The sequence below is a fragment of the Lepus europaeus genome, chromosome 4 (genome assembly GCF_033115175.1).
Source record: "Lepus europaeus isolate LE1 chromosome 4, mLepTim1.pri, whole genome shotgun sequence".
In the NCBI taxonomy this organism is placed as follows: Eukaryota; Metazoa; Chordata; class Mammalia; order Lagomorpha; family Leporidae; genus Lepus; species Lepus europaeus.
This window is the reverse complement of record NC_084830.1, coordinates 81,866,213-81,883,456: the sequence shown is the minus strand read 5'-3', so window position 1 is coordinate 81,883,456 and position 17,244 is coordinate 81,866,213. Positions and strand designations below refer to the sequence as shown.

At 41.0% G+C, this 17,244-nt stretch overlaps 1 protein-coding gene across 4 annotated transcripts in view; it reads right to left on the bottom strand.

The window, feature by feature from the left end:
* The window catches only part of ASPH (aspartate beta-hydroxylase), a 237,495-nt gene that overhangs the window by 48,301 nt on the left and 171,950 nt on the right, over positions 1-17,244 (bottom strand). For all 4 annotated transcript variants that reach the window (XM_062188446.1, XM_062188443.1, XM_062188444.1 and 1 more), the window contains 4 exons: positions 11,356-11,506; positions 7,312-7,448; positions 2,430-2,528; positions 242-331 (listed from right to left, as the gene is read on the bottom strand). In XM_062188446.1, the coding sequence (XP_062044430.1) occupies positions 242-331; positions 2,430-2,528; positions 7,312-7,448; positions 11,356-11,506 (477 nt within the window). The remainder of the gene's footprint in view (positions 1-241; positions 332-2,429; positions 2,529-7,311; positions 7,449-11,355; positions 11,507-17,244) is intronic.

The window sequence follows — 17,244 nt, the reverse complement described above, 5'->3', positions numbered from 1 at the left end:
CTTAGCTGATTTTGTGAAAGAAACAAAAGCAGCCAAATCTCAAAAATTCTATATAGGATTAAACTAGAGTTGTTGGATTGTTTCAAACACAGTTTAAACAGTTAAATTGTTTAAATCACAGCCTTCAGAAGTTTACCTTTAAAATGTCTGTCCAATTGTAACTTTCTAGAATTAATGCCCCCTCCCCGCACTCTACACTCTGTTAGAGAGAATAAGAGGTTCACAACCCCAACCCGCTTACCTCTTTGTTCCCCACCCGCTGCATGGCATCTCCCAGGTGGAAATAAAACCGCCCATCATCAGTGCCAGGATCCCCAGATTCAATTCCTTCCTGCAGAAAGGACAGTGTTAGTATTTGTGAAAGAATTACAAAATCAGATTTCATTTACTGATTTACATTTCAGTAATTTCTCTGAAGTATTTTATCAATGCATTCATTCACTGATATCATAAAGAAATCTAAGAACCAGAAAAGCACATCTCAGTATTAAAATTTGGCAATGAAGTCAACATGTACAATGGATAACCAAAAGGAGGTCACAACGGTAAATTTAATTAATTAATAGTGGAATATTCTAGAAAATTGGCTGGCATGCTACTTAGTGCACCGTCTGTATGGCGGCAATTATATTTCAGTGTTATAAAGAATTTCTCTGGCTGAATATCTCTCACATTTATTTTGCTCTCTAAATCTGACCATATGTCATTTTGAGGCTTTTTATTCTTGAACCAAATTGCTTAATTGCTCATGTTTGAAGTGACAGCAGTCCAACTGCAAGTCACATTTCTTTCCACTCAAAACATGTGTTCTTACCTTTTAATGATTTTTTTTTACAAAACACACAGAAGGCTTAAAGCTAATTTGAATCTTTAAAAAATGTAATTTTTACAGAATAATTTCTATTCTAAAACATTTACCTGATTTCCCCCATCTCCCACACAAAGAATGAAAGTGCAATTTATGATTCCCCAAAAAAAGAAAATAAAAACTATTACTGCAAAAACATGAATTTAGAAAAGCAAAAATAAAGGTCAACAGCATTTGCATGTCAAGGATTCTTCCTAAAAATCTGCATCTCTGAGACCTGTGCCCAAGAAGCTTGTTACCTTTCACTAGGAAGACATTCTATCTGCATCATGTTGGAAAGCAGCAGGCAGCATGATAGATCAGGAGAAACTCTGCTCAGGACAGGAGAGCTGTGACCAGGGCTCCCGCCCGCCCGTGCAACACTCAAATGTCCTTGCCTATTAATGACTCACCCTCTCTCCTCTCTGAAGTAGGGAGAGTACTATTGGGCCCTCCTAAGTCAGACCAGAATACTTTCAAGCAGAGAAACTCACATATGTACAGAGCCCTGGCAGGGAATGTAACGGTTTGCAGAGGCCTCAGGACAGCTGGGCCCCACTGTGGGACCACATGTCCACCTCAAGGGGGCGCCACTGTGCAAGGCTCTGTATGCCAGGATGCAGGACAAATCTGACCTTTCAAGAGAAACTAGAAATTTGTACAGTTATATAAATGTTCAGATCCTCAAATAGAGCAAATCATCAAAGCTGTTTGTAATAGACTCGTGCTGGCCAAAATGAAACACACAAACTGTTTGCTGTCAATGGGGTGATGTTTGGGATCTCTGATTTAAGTCATGTTGAAATAAAAGAGATCAGAAAGCAGAACATCCTGCTCTTTAGAAAACAATTCACAGCTCCCCAAGCAGCTACCTGTCCAATATGCTAGTGCTCACCACAGGTTCCATTCAAAACTAATTAAAATAAAATGAAACAAAATCAAATAAAATATGTGCTTCCTCAGTCACACTAGCCACACCTCTGGTGCTCAGTGGCCACTAGGACAGATAAGGAATGTTTTCACCATGGCAGAAAATTCTACTGGACAACCCTGAATTAGATCAAATGGGATTCTGGACAAAGATTCAATTAGATATGTGACATAAAAAACCTCAACATATTTCAATTTGAATATTTTGAATTATCGGATAGGCTCTTGGGGGTTGACCCACTGAATCTGCATTCATTGTCTCACCTTGTGTAGGAAGCCACAAGCCCTGTTCACAACAGATTCAATATTTAATTAACTTATAAATGGAGCATTTGGAAAATGGTCCATATTTTACATTGTTATATTAGTACTTTTTGTTTTTTTTGAATAACTGTAAAAGCTTCAGTTTTAGTAATTTTGTCCTAAGGTCTTTTCCCAATAGCGCCTGTTCACATGCTTGGTATTTCTGTATCTGATGCTTGATTATAGTGAAGGTCCCCGCTGCCCGTGAATTACATGGTTAGAGGTGTGTATTTTGACGAAGAAAAGACTCAGCAGTGCATGCCGGTCAATCCACAAGGCACAATCAAGAGTGTGCAAAGGGCTGAACAGCATCATAAGATGGAAAGAGAGGACGAGCAGTGACAGTCACCTTCAAATAGGGAATGCTCTCGGCAATCTTGTTCTGCGTCTTCAGGATAAAGCCATAATGCACTTTTGCAAAGCCGTCATTAGGTGTCACGCTTAAAACCTGAATTCAAAGAGAACAAAATGCTATTGTGATATTCTATAAATTCTACAAGTCACTGTTAAGGTAAATTATAATTAGTCTTGCTGTGCGTGGGTTGGATGATGATGTCACAACTTGTAACACTATGGTACCTTGTTGCATTGCAATATCATTAGGTCTAAAGTGGCTCCCTTTACCCTCAACCAAATTACACCCTGGTTCTCCAAAAATGAAGAAATGGGGGAAGAGGCAATAAGCACTAGGCACGGCTTCAACAATGCAAGTCAGTAAAATATCTGTTGATTGATATGGCTTGCACACTTCTTTTATTGAATAGGGAATATTGCTTTAAATTTGTTATACTTGAAGACAACTCTGATAAATAACAATAATAAAATAATAAACATTGCTTTATATACATGCTTTGCACAATGTTTTACTAAGAGAAAATTTAGACTTGCATTTGTAATATATCATGATCTACTCATTCTGCAAAAATGTCTTGAGTGCTCAGTTTTTTTTCCTCATGCTATTTGTTGAACTCTTTACCTACTGTAAAGTTAATCTTATGAGTATAAAGTAAACTGAAAATAGATCTTTGTAAAAATTAAGAGTGGGAATAGGAGAGAGAGGGGGAGGGAGGATTTCATGGGAAGAATCACTATGTTCCTAAATCTGTATATATTAAATACATGAAATTTGTATACCTTAAATAAAAATTTTTTAGAAAGTACTGAAGATAAAGAGGTGACCAAATCCAAACTTTAGTGATAAAAGACAGGTAACTAAAACCAGATCATATTTACTATTATATGTGCTTATTATGATTTAGGAATAAATTATGCAAAATGCCTCTGCATTAAATATTAGCAGTGAGATATAGTCTTCCTTTATCTGCAGTTTCGCTTTCCATGGCAAACTGTGATAAAAAAATACGAAATAGACCACTCCAGAAATAAACAATCCTTAGGTCTTCAACTGAATGCTGTTCTGAGTGGTGAGATGAAATCTCATGCCAGCCTGTTCCATCCCTCTAGGATAGGAAACACCCTTTTGTCCAGGGTATTCGCACTGTACACCCCAGCAGCCTGTCAGTCACTGAGTGCTCTTCTCAGTTATCAGATTGACTGTTGTGGTTTCACAGTATTTGTGTTCATGTAACTCTTACTTTACTCAATAAAGACCCAAAAATGCCACTGCAATGTAATGCATGAAAGGGATTCAGGTCCATCTGCAGTGTCAGGCATCCACTGAATGTCTTGGAACAACTCCCTGTGGATAAAGGGGGATGATTGCATATGACAGTCATAAATAGCATTGCGCATGGATGTTGTTAAATATTAATGTTTCGGGGACAGTGAAAAAACTTTGGTAGTTAAAATTTTAAAACGTAGTTAAAGTATTTCATTTCATCTTAAAACTTTAAGATATTTACCTTTTATATCTTATATTAGTATGCATATACATATATATACACACAATATATATATATAAATATATAAATGTATCAAATGTATTTGCCTGAATATTTTTAACTGGGAGGGTACTAAATCACACATGTTTGCAGTCCATAATGGGAACTCTGGAGAACTGAAGACAAGGGAGATGGTCAGATTTGGTTTTAGTCCAGGCAAGTTCAAGCAAGAGATGATGACAGCTCAGATTAAAAATGGAGGGGATTTTGGCCGGCGCCGTGGCTCACTAGGCTAATCCTCCGCCTGCGGGGCTGGCACACCGGGTTCTAGTCCCAGTTGGGGCACCGGATTCTGTCCCGGTTGCTCCTCTTCCAGGCTGGCTCTCTGCTGTGGCCAGGGAGTGCAGTGGAGGATGGCCCAAGTACTTGGGTCCTGCACCCCATGGGAGACCAGGAGAAGCACCTGGCTCCTGGTTTTGGATCAGCACAGTGCGCCAGCCGCAGCGCGCCGGCCGTGGCGGCCATTGGAGGGTGAACCAACAGCAAAGGAAGACCTTTCTCTCTGTCTCTCTCCCTCTCACTATCCACTCTGCCTGTCAAAAAAAAAAAAAAAAAAAAAAAAAGGAGGGGATTTGAAAGACTTTCAGAAGCTAAAATGATAAGAAATTGGTTATTTTATACTAGATCTGTGACTTATTCAATAACAATCATGTCCAGAGCTGGAATGCATGATTTTAATAAATACATTTTGACTTGGTGGATAGAGGCACATTGTGTGTGTGTAGGTGGGTAAGAATCATTAACTATGCCCACATTTCAACCATGGGTGGCTTGGGTAACTACCTGGCAGTGTTGGTAATTTACAAGGAGAAGCCTCCAACAGGTAGTGATGTGAAAAACTGATGTCAAATCCATTTGAAAGCCTGTATCTTTGTTGAAACTAAAAGCGGCGAAAATCCAGAAAGGAAACTGTGATTTTTACAAATTTCCTCAAGAATAAAAATGAACATAAAAAATATAAAAATACAATATTGGTTTTATGAAAATGATCTTTGATGGAGACATAAACATAGCAGGCTGAACTTTGATTAAGGCAAGAGAATCCATTAGATACAGCTTATTAACTTAGAAGGGGGGAAGGAGACAAATCCCACACACATTTTCAGCTGATGAATGCTTCTCTAAAAAGAAATGCACTCAGCTGTGTAATGTGGCCGTATTTTAGACTCGCTCCACCCTATTGTGCTTATTCAGATGAGATTATGATTTGAAATGTATTAAACAACAGCAGGTAAGTTTGATTTTCCAAGGCAAGGTAAAATGCTTCACAGAGCAGAGGTTTAGCGTCAGCTAAAGAAGATGAAGGAAGGATTTAAAAGGGGGAAGGAAAGATAAGCACACAGTGGGTTAGAGAAACTAGTAGGCTTTCAGATCCTGCCCCAACTCAGATGTGCCTGGTGCCCAGTCATCACTTGATGGTGCTTTCTAGATGGAAGGAAGGGAGAGAAAAGAGATGGGGAGAGAGAGGGAGGCGGGGAGAGACTGAAGGAAAGAGGGAAGTGGCAAGCAAGGAAGGAACTGTATAGTTCTATCTTTGTTGCCTCTGACAGTGATGGAATAATGGGTACGTCTGCTTAGCTTAACGAGTCTTACATTCAAAAGGTCTTCAATCACTGAGATACAACAAACTCTGCAAGACAGGGCACTGAGTATGTTTTGGCCCTTAGCAAATGCAGTGTTACACAGAATTCAATTATGACCTTGAACAAGTCTTCAGCAGATGGTACACGTTTTAAATGTTGTAGGCTCAAGCCACTTGTGTAGATATTAGCAGTGTCATAAAAAGCAAAGGCCTGACGCCTGCTCTCTCACAAAATATAAAAACATGGCAAGTGTACAAAGACAACCGCTCTGAAATTCGGTGACTGTCAATTAAGCATCAACAGCAATAAACAGAAAAGCAGCACACTTAGTGGACACCGTCCCTGGTCTAAACACAAAAGCATCACACTTTATGGCATTTTAAATCATGTTGGCTATCACTGAAGGACAGTACAGTGATGCAAACTGCACCAGCTTGAAAATCATTGATCAACAGGCCTCAATGAAAGAATGATGAGTAAATGTGTTCATCTTTTTTTACAAAGGCACCAACTTTCCTGAACTTCAGAGTTGACTGGGTATCCTGTTCCTTCTGCACCAACTGAATTCCATCAACAGTTCTGCAGATTTTAGAGTTCCCAGGAACTTGGTAGTTACCTATTAAAACATTCATAATAAGGGAGAAATCCTGCGGCAGAGCCTTGCAAGAGGATCCTGTATGCCTTAAAGACTCATTTTCTATAGTCTCCAGAATGGATTTCTTGTGAAAAAAGGTGTCTTTTTTTTAACATTCATAGGAACTCGAATTCCTTCTATCATAAAAAATATTTTTTAGGAGGAATGTTTATGGAATGATAAATATGAAGTTTTAAAAATAGACAAAATACTAACTAAAAATCTGATGATCAAAAAAAGCAACATAAAAACAAAGTTAAGATTATGTCAACTATAATAATACTGACATCCTACTTAATTTAAAATAAAGAAAATGAGAGTTGAGCATTGTGAAACAGCGGGTTATGCCGCAACTTAAGGCACCTGCATCCCATATTGGCCTAACTGGTTTGTTCAGATCCAGCTCCCTGCTAACACACTCTGGTAGGTGGCAAATGATGGCTCAAGTGTGTGGGCCTCTGCCACCCACACAGGAAACCTGGACAGAGTTCCAACCTTTTGGCTTCAGCTTGGCCCAGCCCCAGCTGTTGTGGGCATTTGGGGAGTGAAATAGCAGATGGAAGATCTCTATCCCTCTGTCTCTCCCTCTTTCTCTGTCACTCTGACTTTTAAATAAACAAATAATTAAATCTTTTATTTATTATTTATTAATTTTTTTTATTTTTTTGACAGGAAGAGTTAGTGTGAGAGAGAGAGACAGAGAGAAAGGTCTTCCTTTCGTTGGTTCACCCCCTAAATGGCTGTTACGGCCGGCGCGCTGCACCGATCCGAAGCCAGGAGCCAGGGGCTTCCTCCTGGTCTCCCATGCGGCTGCAGGGCCCAAGCACTTGGGCCATCCTCCACTGCCTTCCCGGGCCACAGAAGAGAACTGGACTGGAAGAGAAGCAACTGGGACAGAATCCAGAGCCCCAACCGGGACTAGAACCTGGGGTGCCGGCGCTGCAGGTGGAGGATTAGCCTAGTGAGCCACGGCACCGGCCCCAAATAATTGAATATTTAAAAAATAATAACAAAGAAAACAGAATGAGAGATTAGACATAATAAATGTATTTTACAAGTAGCACTAGATCATAATGGGCAAGATCATTTGACAGTGAACAGATTGATGCTTACCTCTTCATAAACCTTTTTGGCATTGTCATTATCTCCTATCAAGAGGTATCCCACTCCAAGGTCATTCTTCAAGGAAGTGTCATTGGGAAATAGCTGAACTAACCTCTGCAGGGTGAGCAGGGAACCTCTCATGTGACCTAATGTAGGGGAAGGTAAAAGAAAATCCAACAGCAATAAAAATAACTATGTATACCTTTGTTTTGGGAATAGTATTCAACAGAATCGGAAAGCTAGCTTACATCTGAGTTTACATATTAAGTACCAAGAGAAATTTCATGGTGTAGTTGCAATGGTATCAACAACTGTTATAATTAAATGCTGAATATAATATTGACTATAAAATTTTAAAGATGCTATTTTCTAAAGTCATCAGTTTATCTTCTTATATTAAATTCTCTATTGAGAAATGTTTAGTTACCAAATCCTTATACAAATACTTTGTTGATATTTTTGGTTTATTTATTTGAGAATTAAGAATTGAGGGTAGACCATAAAAAGTCTGATTTCAAGGTCCAGTGCCCTGCATAAAACCTGAAAAGGCACTGAGGTGCACAGGAAAGTACTACACAGCCAACACCCTCTCCACCTCTGAGTGGGTGTTTGGCCTATTGGTTAAGAAGTCTGAGGCCTATGTTAGAGTGCCTGGGTTTGATTTCTGATTCTCTTTCCTGACTTCAGTTTCCTGCTAATGCAGAGCCTGGGAGAGGTAGTGATGATGGTTCAAGTGATTGGGCTCCTGCCACTCGTGTGGGAGTCCTGGGTTGTGTTCCTGACTGTTCCTCTAAGCTTTCATTTGGGGAGTGATCACCAGACAGGGGCAAGCATGCTCGCTAGCTCTCTCTCTCTCTCTCTCTTTCTGATAAACAAAATAAAAACTCAAAAAAAAAAAAAAAAAAAAAGCAAGTGAATTCATCTCTAAGTAAGGACCCAGTCATAAAGCAAAGGATTCATCATCCAGTATTATGGGACCCTCTGGTGGACATCAGGATACTATGCACTACATGAATCATGAAAACCCTAGCTTCAATTGATTTTAAGGCTATCTGATGGAAATTTAAAAACTGAGGGGCTGTCATGACTCCTTGCCACACTTATCTAAGAGAAAATGTACAAAATGTGGCTAGTATACATGCAGAAAACTATTTACCAAAGGACTTGGTTGCTCACAAACTGCATGAGAGCTGAGGAGTGGTAGGGCTATTAACAAGCTAATGCAGTACTATACTACATGGAAAACGTAGCATACAGCATCACCAATGTGTCCTATGCCCTGTACCTGTAACTGACCAATAGTGTTCCAATCCGAACTTGGGATGGGATTGCTGAGCCAGCCACTCCTTCAGAAACAAATCTGTGTCTACCTTCCTGCACCATTTCTTGCCCCATATCTGCCCACCTAGGCCTACGCTTTTCTTCTGCTTCAAAACCTCTCCTATTGACAGAGTGCAGGTGTCAATGCCTCTGCTCCCCATCCCTTCCACTCTGTTCCTGGAACCTGTTCCCCCATGAGCAAACTTCACCACCTGGCCATTCTCACGAAAATCTTTTGCTTGCAATTGCTTTCGAGCCTCCTCAAGTGAACCAGCCTCATTCTCATGTAGAGGAAGGGATTGTATTTAAACACTAATGGTCAGTCATCGATTTCTTCCTAAGCAGTCTTCTTCCTAAGGCTGGGAATACAGTGAGGCAATGGGTACAAAATTTGAGGTCATGAAAAATTCCATAATTTTGATTTGTCTTAATATTTAATGCATCCTTTTGAAGAAAATAAATATGAATGTTTAAAAAATCCCAGATGAATCACATTGTTTTAAAAATAGAATCAGGGGGTCTGGTGCTATGGTATAGTGGGCTAAGCCTTGACCTGTGACATCCCATATGGGATCAGGTTCTAGTCCTGGCCACTCTTCTGATCCAGCTCTCTGCTATGGCCTGGGAAAGCAGCAGAAGACAGCCCAGGTGCTTGGGCCCCTGCACCCACATGGGAGACCTGGAAGAAACTCCCAGCTCCTGGCTTCAGATTGGTCCACCTCTGGCCATTGCAGCCATCTGGGGAGTGAACCTTCGGATGGAAGACCTCTCTCTCTGACTTTCTCACTGTCTGTAACTCTACCTCTCAAATAAATAAATAAATTCTTTATATATATATATATATATACATACATATATATTATAAGAAATTGGCTACCTTACAAAAAAACAGGATTAGGAAGCAGTGTAAGCAGGGCCATTCTGATGGTGGAGGTAAAAGATAAACTCAGGGCCGGCGCCGTGGCTCAACAGGCTAATCCTCCGCCTAGCGGCGCCGGCACACTAGGTTCTAGTCCTGGTCGGGGCGCCAGATTCTGTCCCGGTTGCCAGCTCTCTGCTATGGCCCGGGAGTGCATTGGAGGATGGCCCGAGTGCTTGGACCCTGCACCCCATGGGAGACCAGGAGAAGCACCTGGCTCCTGCCTTCAGATCAGCGCGGTGCACCAGCTGCATTGCGCCGGCCGCGGCGGCCATTGGAGGGTGAACCAATGGCAAAGGAAGATCTTTCTCTCTCTCTCTCTCATTGTCCACTCTGTCTGTCAAAAAAAAAAAAAAAAAAAAAAAAAAAAGGGTAAACTCAGAAATGCTGACTGTGTACCCAAGGTGAGTGCCTCCTGAGTCCAGCTCTGCCTGTGCCATCCTATGTACTACATGTCTCCCTTCCCCTGCTGGTCCTTATGAACCCACGTCTCATCCATCATCTCTTATGCCATGTAATCATCACGCAAATTCTACTGCTACCACAGATTTTGATCATCTACAAAGGTGACACAACTATCCTTTCTGCTATCCTTGGAAAACTGATCAAAAAGCCAACTTGGCCTGTTTAATTCTGAGATGAGTCCCTCCTAAGTGACAGCAATCACCCAACCATGTGACCCAGCAGCTGGCTGAGCCCCCACCACAGCAGTGGCATGTAGCTTAGATCCTCCTGTTAATAGGGAGAGAATTACAAGCCCGGTTAAAAAACTGTGAGTTATGGGGCCAGTGCTGTGGCACAGCAGGCTAAGCAATGGCCTGCAGTGCTGGTCCAGTTGCAGCCATTTGCACAGTGAACCAGCAGACTGAAGATCTCTCTCTCTCTCTCTCTCTAACTCTGCCTTTCAAACAAGTAAATAAAATAAACCTTAAAAAATGAAGCGTTTTCCTTGCCTTTGGCACTGGAAACCTGGGTTATTTGAGAGTATGCAATATGCTATTCTTTCCAAAGCATTTTCAAATTTACCATTAAAAATTTTTTTCCTCTCATTTTCCTAGGCAAAGGGTCAAATCTGACAACTAAAATTTTTAGAGTGCCTGAAATGGCTAACATACCTCTATTAAAATTAATCCCTTGATAATTTCAATCTCTGAGTCAGCTGGTTATGGTAAAGAAAGTGAAGAATTTGGCATCACACAAAGAACTTTTGATTCTAGATCTTCATTTATTAGTTTTCGTTCCTTAGGCAAAACACCCAAGCTCTCAGCATTTTATATGCCTTACCTTAAAAGTGGTGGAGGGAAGGTGGTAAATTATCATCCACATCGACACAATTATTAAAGCTAGGATTTCAGTTTTAGAGCTGCTCAGTCTAAGACAGGGTCAGATAAATTACTTGTAAAACTCAGGTTTCTCCCATGTAACCAAACTCTTCCAAGAGTAATATATGAGGGTTGGGCTTAGAATTTTTCCACCTTTGACAATGCAAAAGTCATATGCATTCAGTAGAAACCACTTGGAGCTTTGATTTTTGAAGCTTCCCTGGGTAGTGTGGTGTGATTCTGTCCTCTCTGGAGACACTGGGTAGCAGCAGTGAGTTCAGCTTACAGTCAGCCCCGCCATCGCGAGGGGAGCACCCAGGCTGTATGCCTAAGCTGTAATCATCAGTAGCTTAGGTGCAGTCAATGCATTTTCAATTTACAATAGGTTTATCGGGACATAACACTATTTTAAGTCAAGAACACCTGCTTATGGTCTTCATGTTCTTCAACACAAAAGCCTGCATTTGTCAATTAACTGTTACCGTATCTTACCAAGAAACTGCTGTCTCTCTGATCGCCGCTTCAAAGTCAGCTTCAGGAGGTCTGTGGGGACATTGGGCAGGTTGGCCACCTCTTGATAGGTTTCAATGGCCCCACGAAGCACCTCATTGCTTCTCCTTTTCTCAGCCAAATCATCTTCACACTAGAGGAAGACCCCAGACTGGATCAATGTTCATGACCAGTTACGTTTGCAATTACCCAAAATATTCACAAAAGGCAACTTTCGGACATGCTTTAAGAGAAATTCAAGACAGATGAAACTTTTCTCCTTATCAAGATGAAACAAACAAAAGCAAAATAACATGCTATTTTAACAATTATTCAGAAAATCTAGCTACTGAGCCACAGAGAGAGCATCATAAAATCATAAAATCTATAGCTCTTGAGATTTAATCAATTACAACTTAAAGATTACCACTTGAGGAAAAACAATACCAGTTAGATGCTAAGAGTAGCATATATAAATATTTATCTCAGAGTATTTAAACATGTTTGCCCTGCTAAAATAAAGTGCTGTAGTCAACATATAGATGTCTACAAAATAAGCGTAACTCCAAAATTTAAGGATTTGTAAGAAAACAATCCATCCTTTACCCAACCCCAAAGGCAGAAACTAGCAAGAATCAGCATAAACTGGTAAAATGAGACATCTTATCTGGAAGGGTTTCAGATAACAATACATCAATGAAATAACCCATCCTAATCAGTATGTACCAACTACAATAAGTTTCCCAAGATGATGAAGGCTAGGAATTGAAGAAGTACTGATTGTAATGGACAAATGAAGGAGAAAGGAAAATGGGTAGGGCAAAAATCTCTAAGATTAGGAAATTCATCCTTCTTGATGGAAATATGTTTCAGACCATCCACTTTTTTTTTTTTAGTCTGTGAATTGTCTCCACAAAAGACATATCTACAGGAAGAGAGAATCTAATGCCAATGATCCATATTTGTCATTCTATTGCCATTAGACATTCATAGGCTAGCTTTTTCCTTTTTTTATTTTTTTTTAAGATTTATTTATTTATTTGGGGCCAACACTGTGGCATAGCAGATAAAGTCACTGCCTGCAGTACCAGCATCCCATATGGTTGCCAGTTCCAGTCTCAGCTGCCCTACTATCAATCCAGCTCCCTGCTAATGTGCCTGGGAAAGCAGCAAAAGATGGTCCCGGTCCTTGGGCCCCTGCACCCATGTGGGAGACCAGGAGGAAGCTCCTGGCTCCTGGCCTGGGTATGTCTAACACTGGTTGTTGCAGCCATTTGGGGAATGAACCAGAGGAATGGAAGATCTTTCTCTCTGTATCTCCCTTTCTGTGATTCTGCCTTTCAAATAAATAAAACAGAGATTTAGTTGTTTATTTGAAAGGTAGAGTCACACAGAGAGAAGAAGTGACAGAGAGAGAATGTGATCTATCATCCATTGTTAACTCTAGAAACAGCCGCAACAGCCAGGGCTGGTCCAGGCTGAAACTCGGACCCTGGAACTCCAACTGGGTCTCCCATGTGGATGGCAGGAACCCACGGACACAGGCTATCTTCCATTGTTTTCCCAGGTGCACTATCAGGGAGCTGGATTGGAGGGGGAGCAGCTGGGACTCACACACTTGGACATGGGATGCCAGTGCTGCAAGTGGCAGCTTAACTCACTATGGTACAACACTCGCCCCCCGCCCCTCCAGCTTTTCTGTTTAGGCACCAGTTTCTTGTGAGGTTAGCTTTGGTGAGTTAACTCCTAAGGAGTACCACTAGTAGATGACCTAATAGAAACCAAGAGCTAGAGCTGAGAGAGTCCTTTGGAGCCCATGAAGTCTGGCCTCTTCATTCCGAACCTAAAAAAGCTACCAAATAGATCCTAGGAAAGGAGGTCTCTACAAGGTTAGTAGAAGGGCAAATTTCTCCCAAAATAATTCTTCATAGAGACAGGGATAAGGAACTTTCAAGTCAATCTGAAAAGAGAGAAAGGTTTGTGATCTGTATGCATTGTTTCCTTCCAGGGCCCTAGGGTCCTTTGTTTTAATGAAGTATAAACCTTTTACAACTCTGAGAACTGGGGAAATAATCAGTATTAAAAAGGCACATGATCCTTTAAAATCTCTTGAATGAAACTGATAGGCACTCGCTTTGAAAATGAAAGCTGTACAGACTGATTTTTATCAGCTTAGCATGTGCAGATAAAGCAAGCTGGGCTGCAACTGAACATTTGTTACAGGACGTTAACATTGCCAAGCCTTTTGTTGACTCTAACTAATTCACCTGCCCAACCATCCTAGGGATGTGTCATTTTCTACCTCAAAGGCATTAATGGTTTGTGAACAAAAATAAAGTGAAGCAAGTTTATAATTTAAGATTTTGTGTCTAATGCTCACAGAACTTGGTCAAAATTGATTTTTACAGTGAGCCAAAGAATAAGACAATATTATTGCTACTGTAGAAAGGATAGACACCATAATTTATATTTGACTCAGTGCTGCTGAATTTTGAAAATTTGTCAGGATATTCCAAAATAATTTTTAATCTGCTAGCAAAGACTGAAAAAGCCTGTTTATCCCTCCCTACAAAGTAAAACTTCTGTTCTATTTTTATTTTCAAAACTCCTATGAATCTAAAGTTTCTTTTAAATTACTTTATTAAAATTTAATTTGCCATGCTTAAACTTCATTTTATGTCACATTGATGTTAACATCAACAACACTTTGTAGCATAATAGTTTGGAAATAAAAAATATTGCCCAAGGCCTCAACATCAAATTCCTATGGTGAAATAAGATATAAACACAACAATCACCAAAGTACTGCACTTATTTAGACTTCAGTACCCATAATTAATATCACATACAAAGAAAAATTCTAAGGAACAAAATATTTTTATCATAATTAAATTAGCATTTACACAAACCATTTTAGTTAATATGCTGTCCTTAATTAAGTGACTTAATACTAGTTTCAGAACACATGAGTTATTTGAATAGGCATGACCTTTTGGTAGCAAACACATTCCTTCTTATTTCAGAGCATTTAAGCAATCTTGGAGCACTGAGCAAATAAGGTTGTAAAACTCATGGTTGCTTGTAGGCTGGTGTTGTGGTGCAGGGGGTTGAAGCACTGGCATCTCATGTGGGCACTGGTCAAAGTCCCAGCTGCTCTACTTCTGATCCAGCTCCCTGCTAATGTGCCTGGGAAAGCAGCAGAAGGTAGACCCCTGCACCCACATGGGAGACCTGGAGGAAGCTCCTGGCTCCTGATTACAGATCGGCTCAGCTCTGACCATTGTGGCCATTTGGGGAGTGAACCAGCACACGGAAGATCTCTCTCTCATGCTCTCTGCCTCTGCCTCTACCTCTCTAACTTTTTCAAATAAATAAAATAAATTAAAAAAAAAAAAACAAAAAAAACAAAAACCTCATGGTTGCTGTCCAGCACATCTGGTCTGCATTATGGATAAGAGGCATTTTTTTGTATTAATTTTTCACAAACTTAATTTTGTAAAATTTAATTGACAGAATTTTCATTTTATTGGGGGAATAGGAAGAATTGAGCACGTCAACCTCAAGTGGCTGCCACCTTGAATTTAGAACAAAGTACACTTGCTTTATCTACAGATGTGTTAGTTGCTATATGTCATACACAGACTGTCTAGAAAGGGATGTTGCCAGCTTTTCCTCTTTCTGAAAAATTTCAGTGGCTCTGCATCTACTATTTCCTAGCATGGCTCACAGTCATGTCCCCATAGGCAGGGCTGTGGGAGCTTCACCGTCCGACAGATTTGTGTCTCAGCCTTGGCATTTACTCTGAGTTTCAAAACCCATAAATCTAGCGGTCCAATTGAATGTCTAACAGACACCTTGGAGACCAAAAGCAAATCATTGATTTCTGCATCTCTCTAAACCTGTTTTTCCTGGAAAGCAACTTGCACTGTCCTCTCTCAGCTAGTCAAGGAGAACCCTAGGAGTCGCCCTGGAATCCTCGAACTCTCACATCTAATCTATCACCAACTCCTTTCATCCCCACCACCTGCCCATCTCCCCCTCTCTGCGGCCATGCCCACAGTCTGAGGCCCTAGCACATCTGCAACAGACACCTATTGTTCTTGCTCCTATTTTTGTCCTGTAATTCATTTTCCACCCAGTAACCAAAGCAATTTTTATTATAAAAAAAAAAAAAAAACAAAACTACTAGACTGTCATGCTCATGTATAAAACTCTCCAGAGGCTTCCCAGGGCCTGTGGAATAAAATCTGTAAGGCCCTGGGCCCCCTTGTCCCCGCTGCCCCTCCCTCTGCATGCCCTTCTTGCTGTCCCTGGGCTTAGTATGCCAAGATTGTTTCTGGGCATCATGGCCTCTGCCTCCTTGTTCCCTAGACCTGGACAGCTTCTTCCTCAACCTTGTCACATCTCAGCCACATGGAGCCTCCTTCGAGAGCCCTTTTCTGATCTCATCGAAAATACAGTCTGCCACGTTCAATCACATTACCTGCAACCAGAGTCTTCTCCTAGCTATGTTCTTTACTCCTTCATCCTCTTTTCTTTTCTGTGCAGCACATATCATTAGGTAAGAAGACCTAATACATTTATGTTTAATACTTTATAATATTGTTTAGATGTATATATATGAGGCACTTCAAAAAGTTTGTGGAAAATGGAAAGAAAAGATAAGTTCATATTGGTGCAAAAACATCAAAATCCATGGGTAGCTTTTTTTATAACATATACCTTCTATGAACTTTTCAAGGACCCTTTATACATGAATTTCAACATTTTTTCTTTTTTGCACCAAGGAAATTTATGTTTTGATACAAACTTTATGAAGTACCTTAGTACGTATTTACATTTGCTCAAAAGTCACCTCCTTGGAGACATCTTTCCTGCCTCCCTTCCCAGCCTCTCACACGGCCTATATCAGCACTCATTTGTCCAATGTGTTGCCTTCTTCTTTGTAAAGGCAACTCAGTGAGCACAGGTGCTTTTTAAATATGTTTAACGGATGGGTGGATCTCCAGGGCCTACAATAGGGCCTGGCGCACACAGAGTTCTCACTAAATATTTTTTGACTAAGTAATTTAAATTAAAAACATTTCTTTTCAAGCCGGCGCCGCGGCTCAGTAGGCTAATCCTCCACCTTGCGGCGCCGGCACACCGGGTTCTAGTCCCGGTCGGGGCACCGGATTCTGTCCCGGTTGCCCCTCTTACAGGCCAGCTCTGCTGTGGCCAGGGAGTGCAGTGGAGGATGGCCCAAGTTCTTGGGCCCTGCACCCCATGGGAGACCAGGAGAAGCACCTGGCTCCTGCCATCGGAACAGCGCGGTGTGCCGGCCGCAGCGTGCCTACCGCGGCGGCCATTGGAGGGTGAACCAACGGCAAAAAGGAAGACCTTTCTCTCTGTCTCCCTCTACTGTCCACTCTGCCTGTCAAAAAAATAAAAAATAATAATAAAAAAAAACCATTTCTTTTCAAATTTGAAAGGCAAAGTGTGTGTGTGTGTGTGTGTGTGTGAGAGAGAGAGAGAGAGAGAGAGGGAGAGAGAGAGAGAGAGAGAGAGAGGCAGCAAGAACATACTTCCATCTGTTGAACTCCTCAAATACCCAAAGTAGCCCCAGAGCCTGGGCTGAAGTCAAGGTTGAGAGCTAGAATAAAATTTGAGTCTCTCACTTGGGTGACTGAGACCTGATTACTTCCACAAGTGGGCATTTAAGATATCTGTGTCTCTTATTGGAATGTCTGGGTTCAATTCTTGGCTCCAACTTCCCACCACAGTAGAAAATGGGACGCAGAAGCGTTGGTTCAAGTCATTGGGAGACCTGGATTTCATTCCTGGCTCCTGGTCACAGTGAACATTTCAGGAGTGACCCAGGGGATGGGACCACTGTCCCTATCTCTCTCTCTC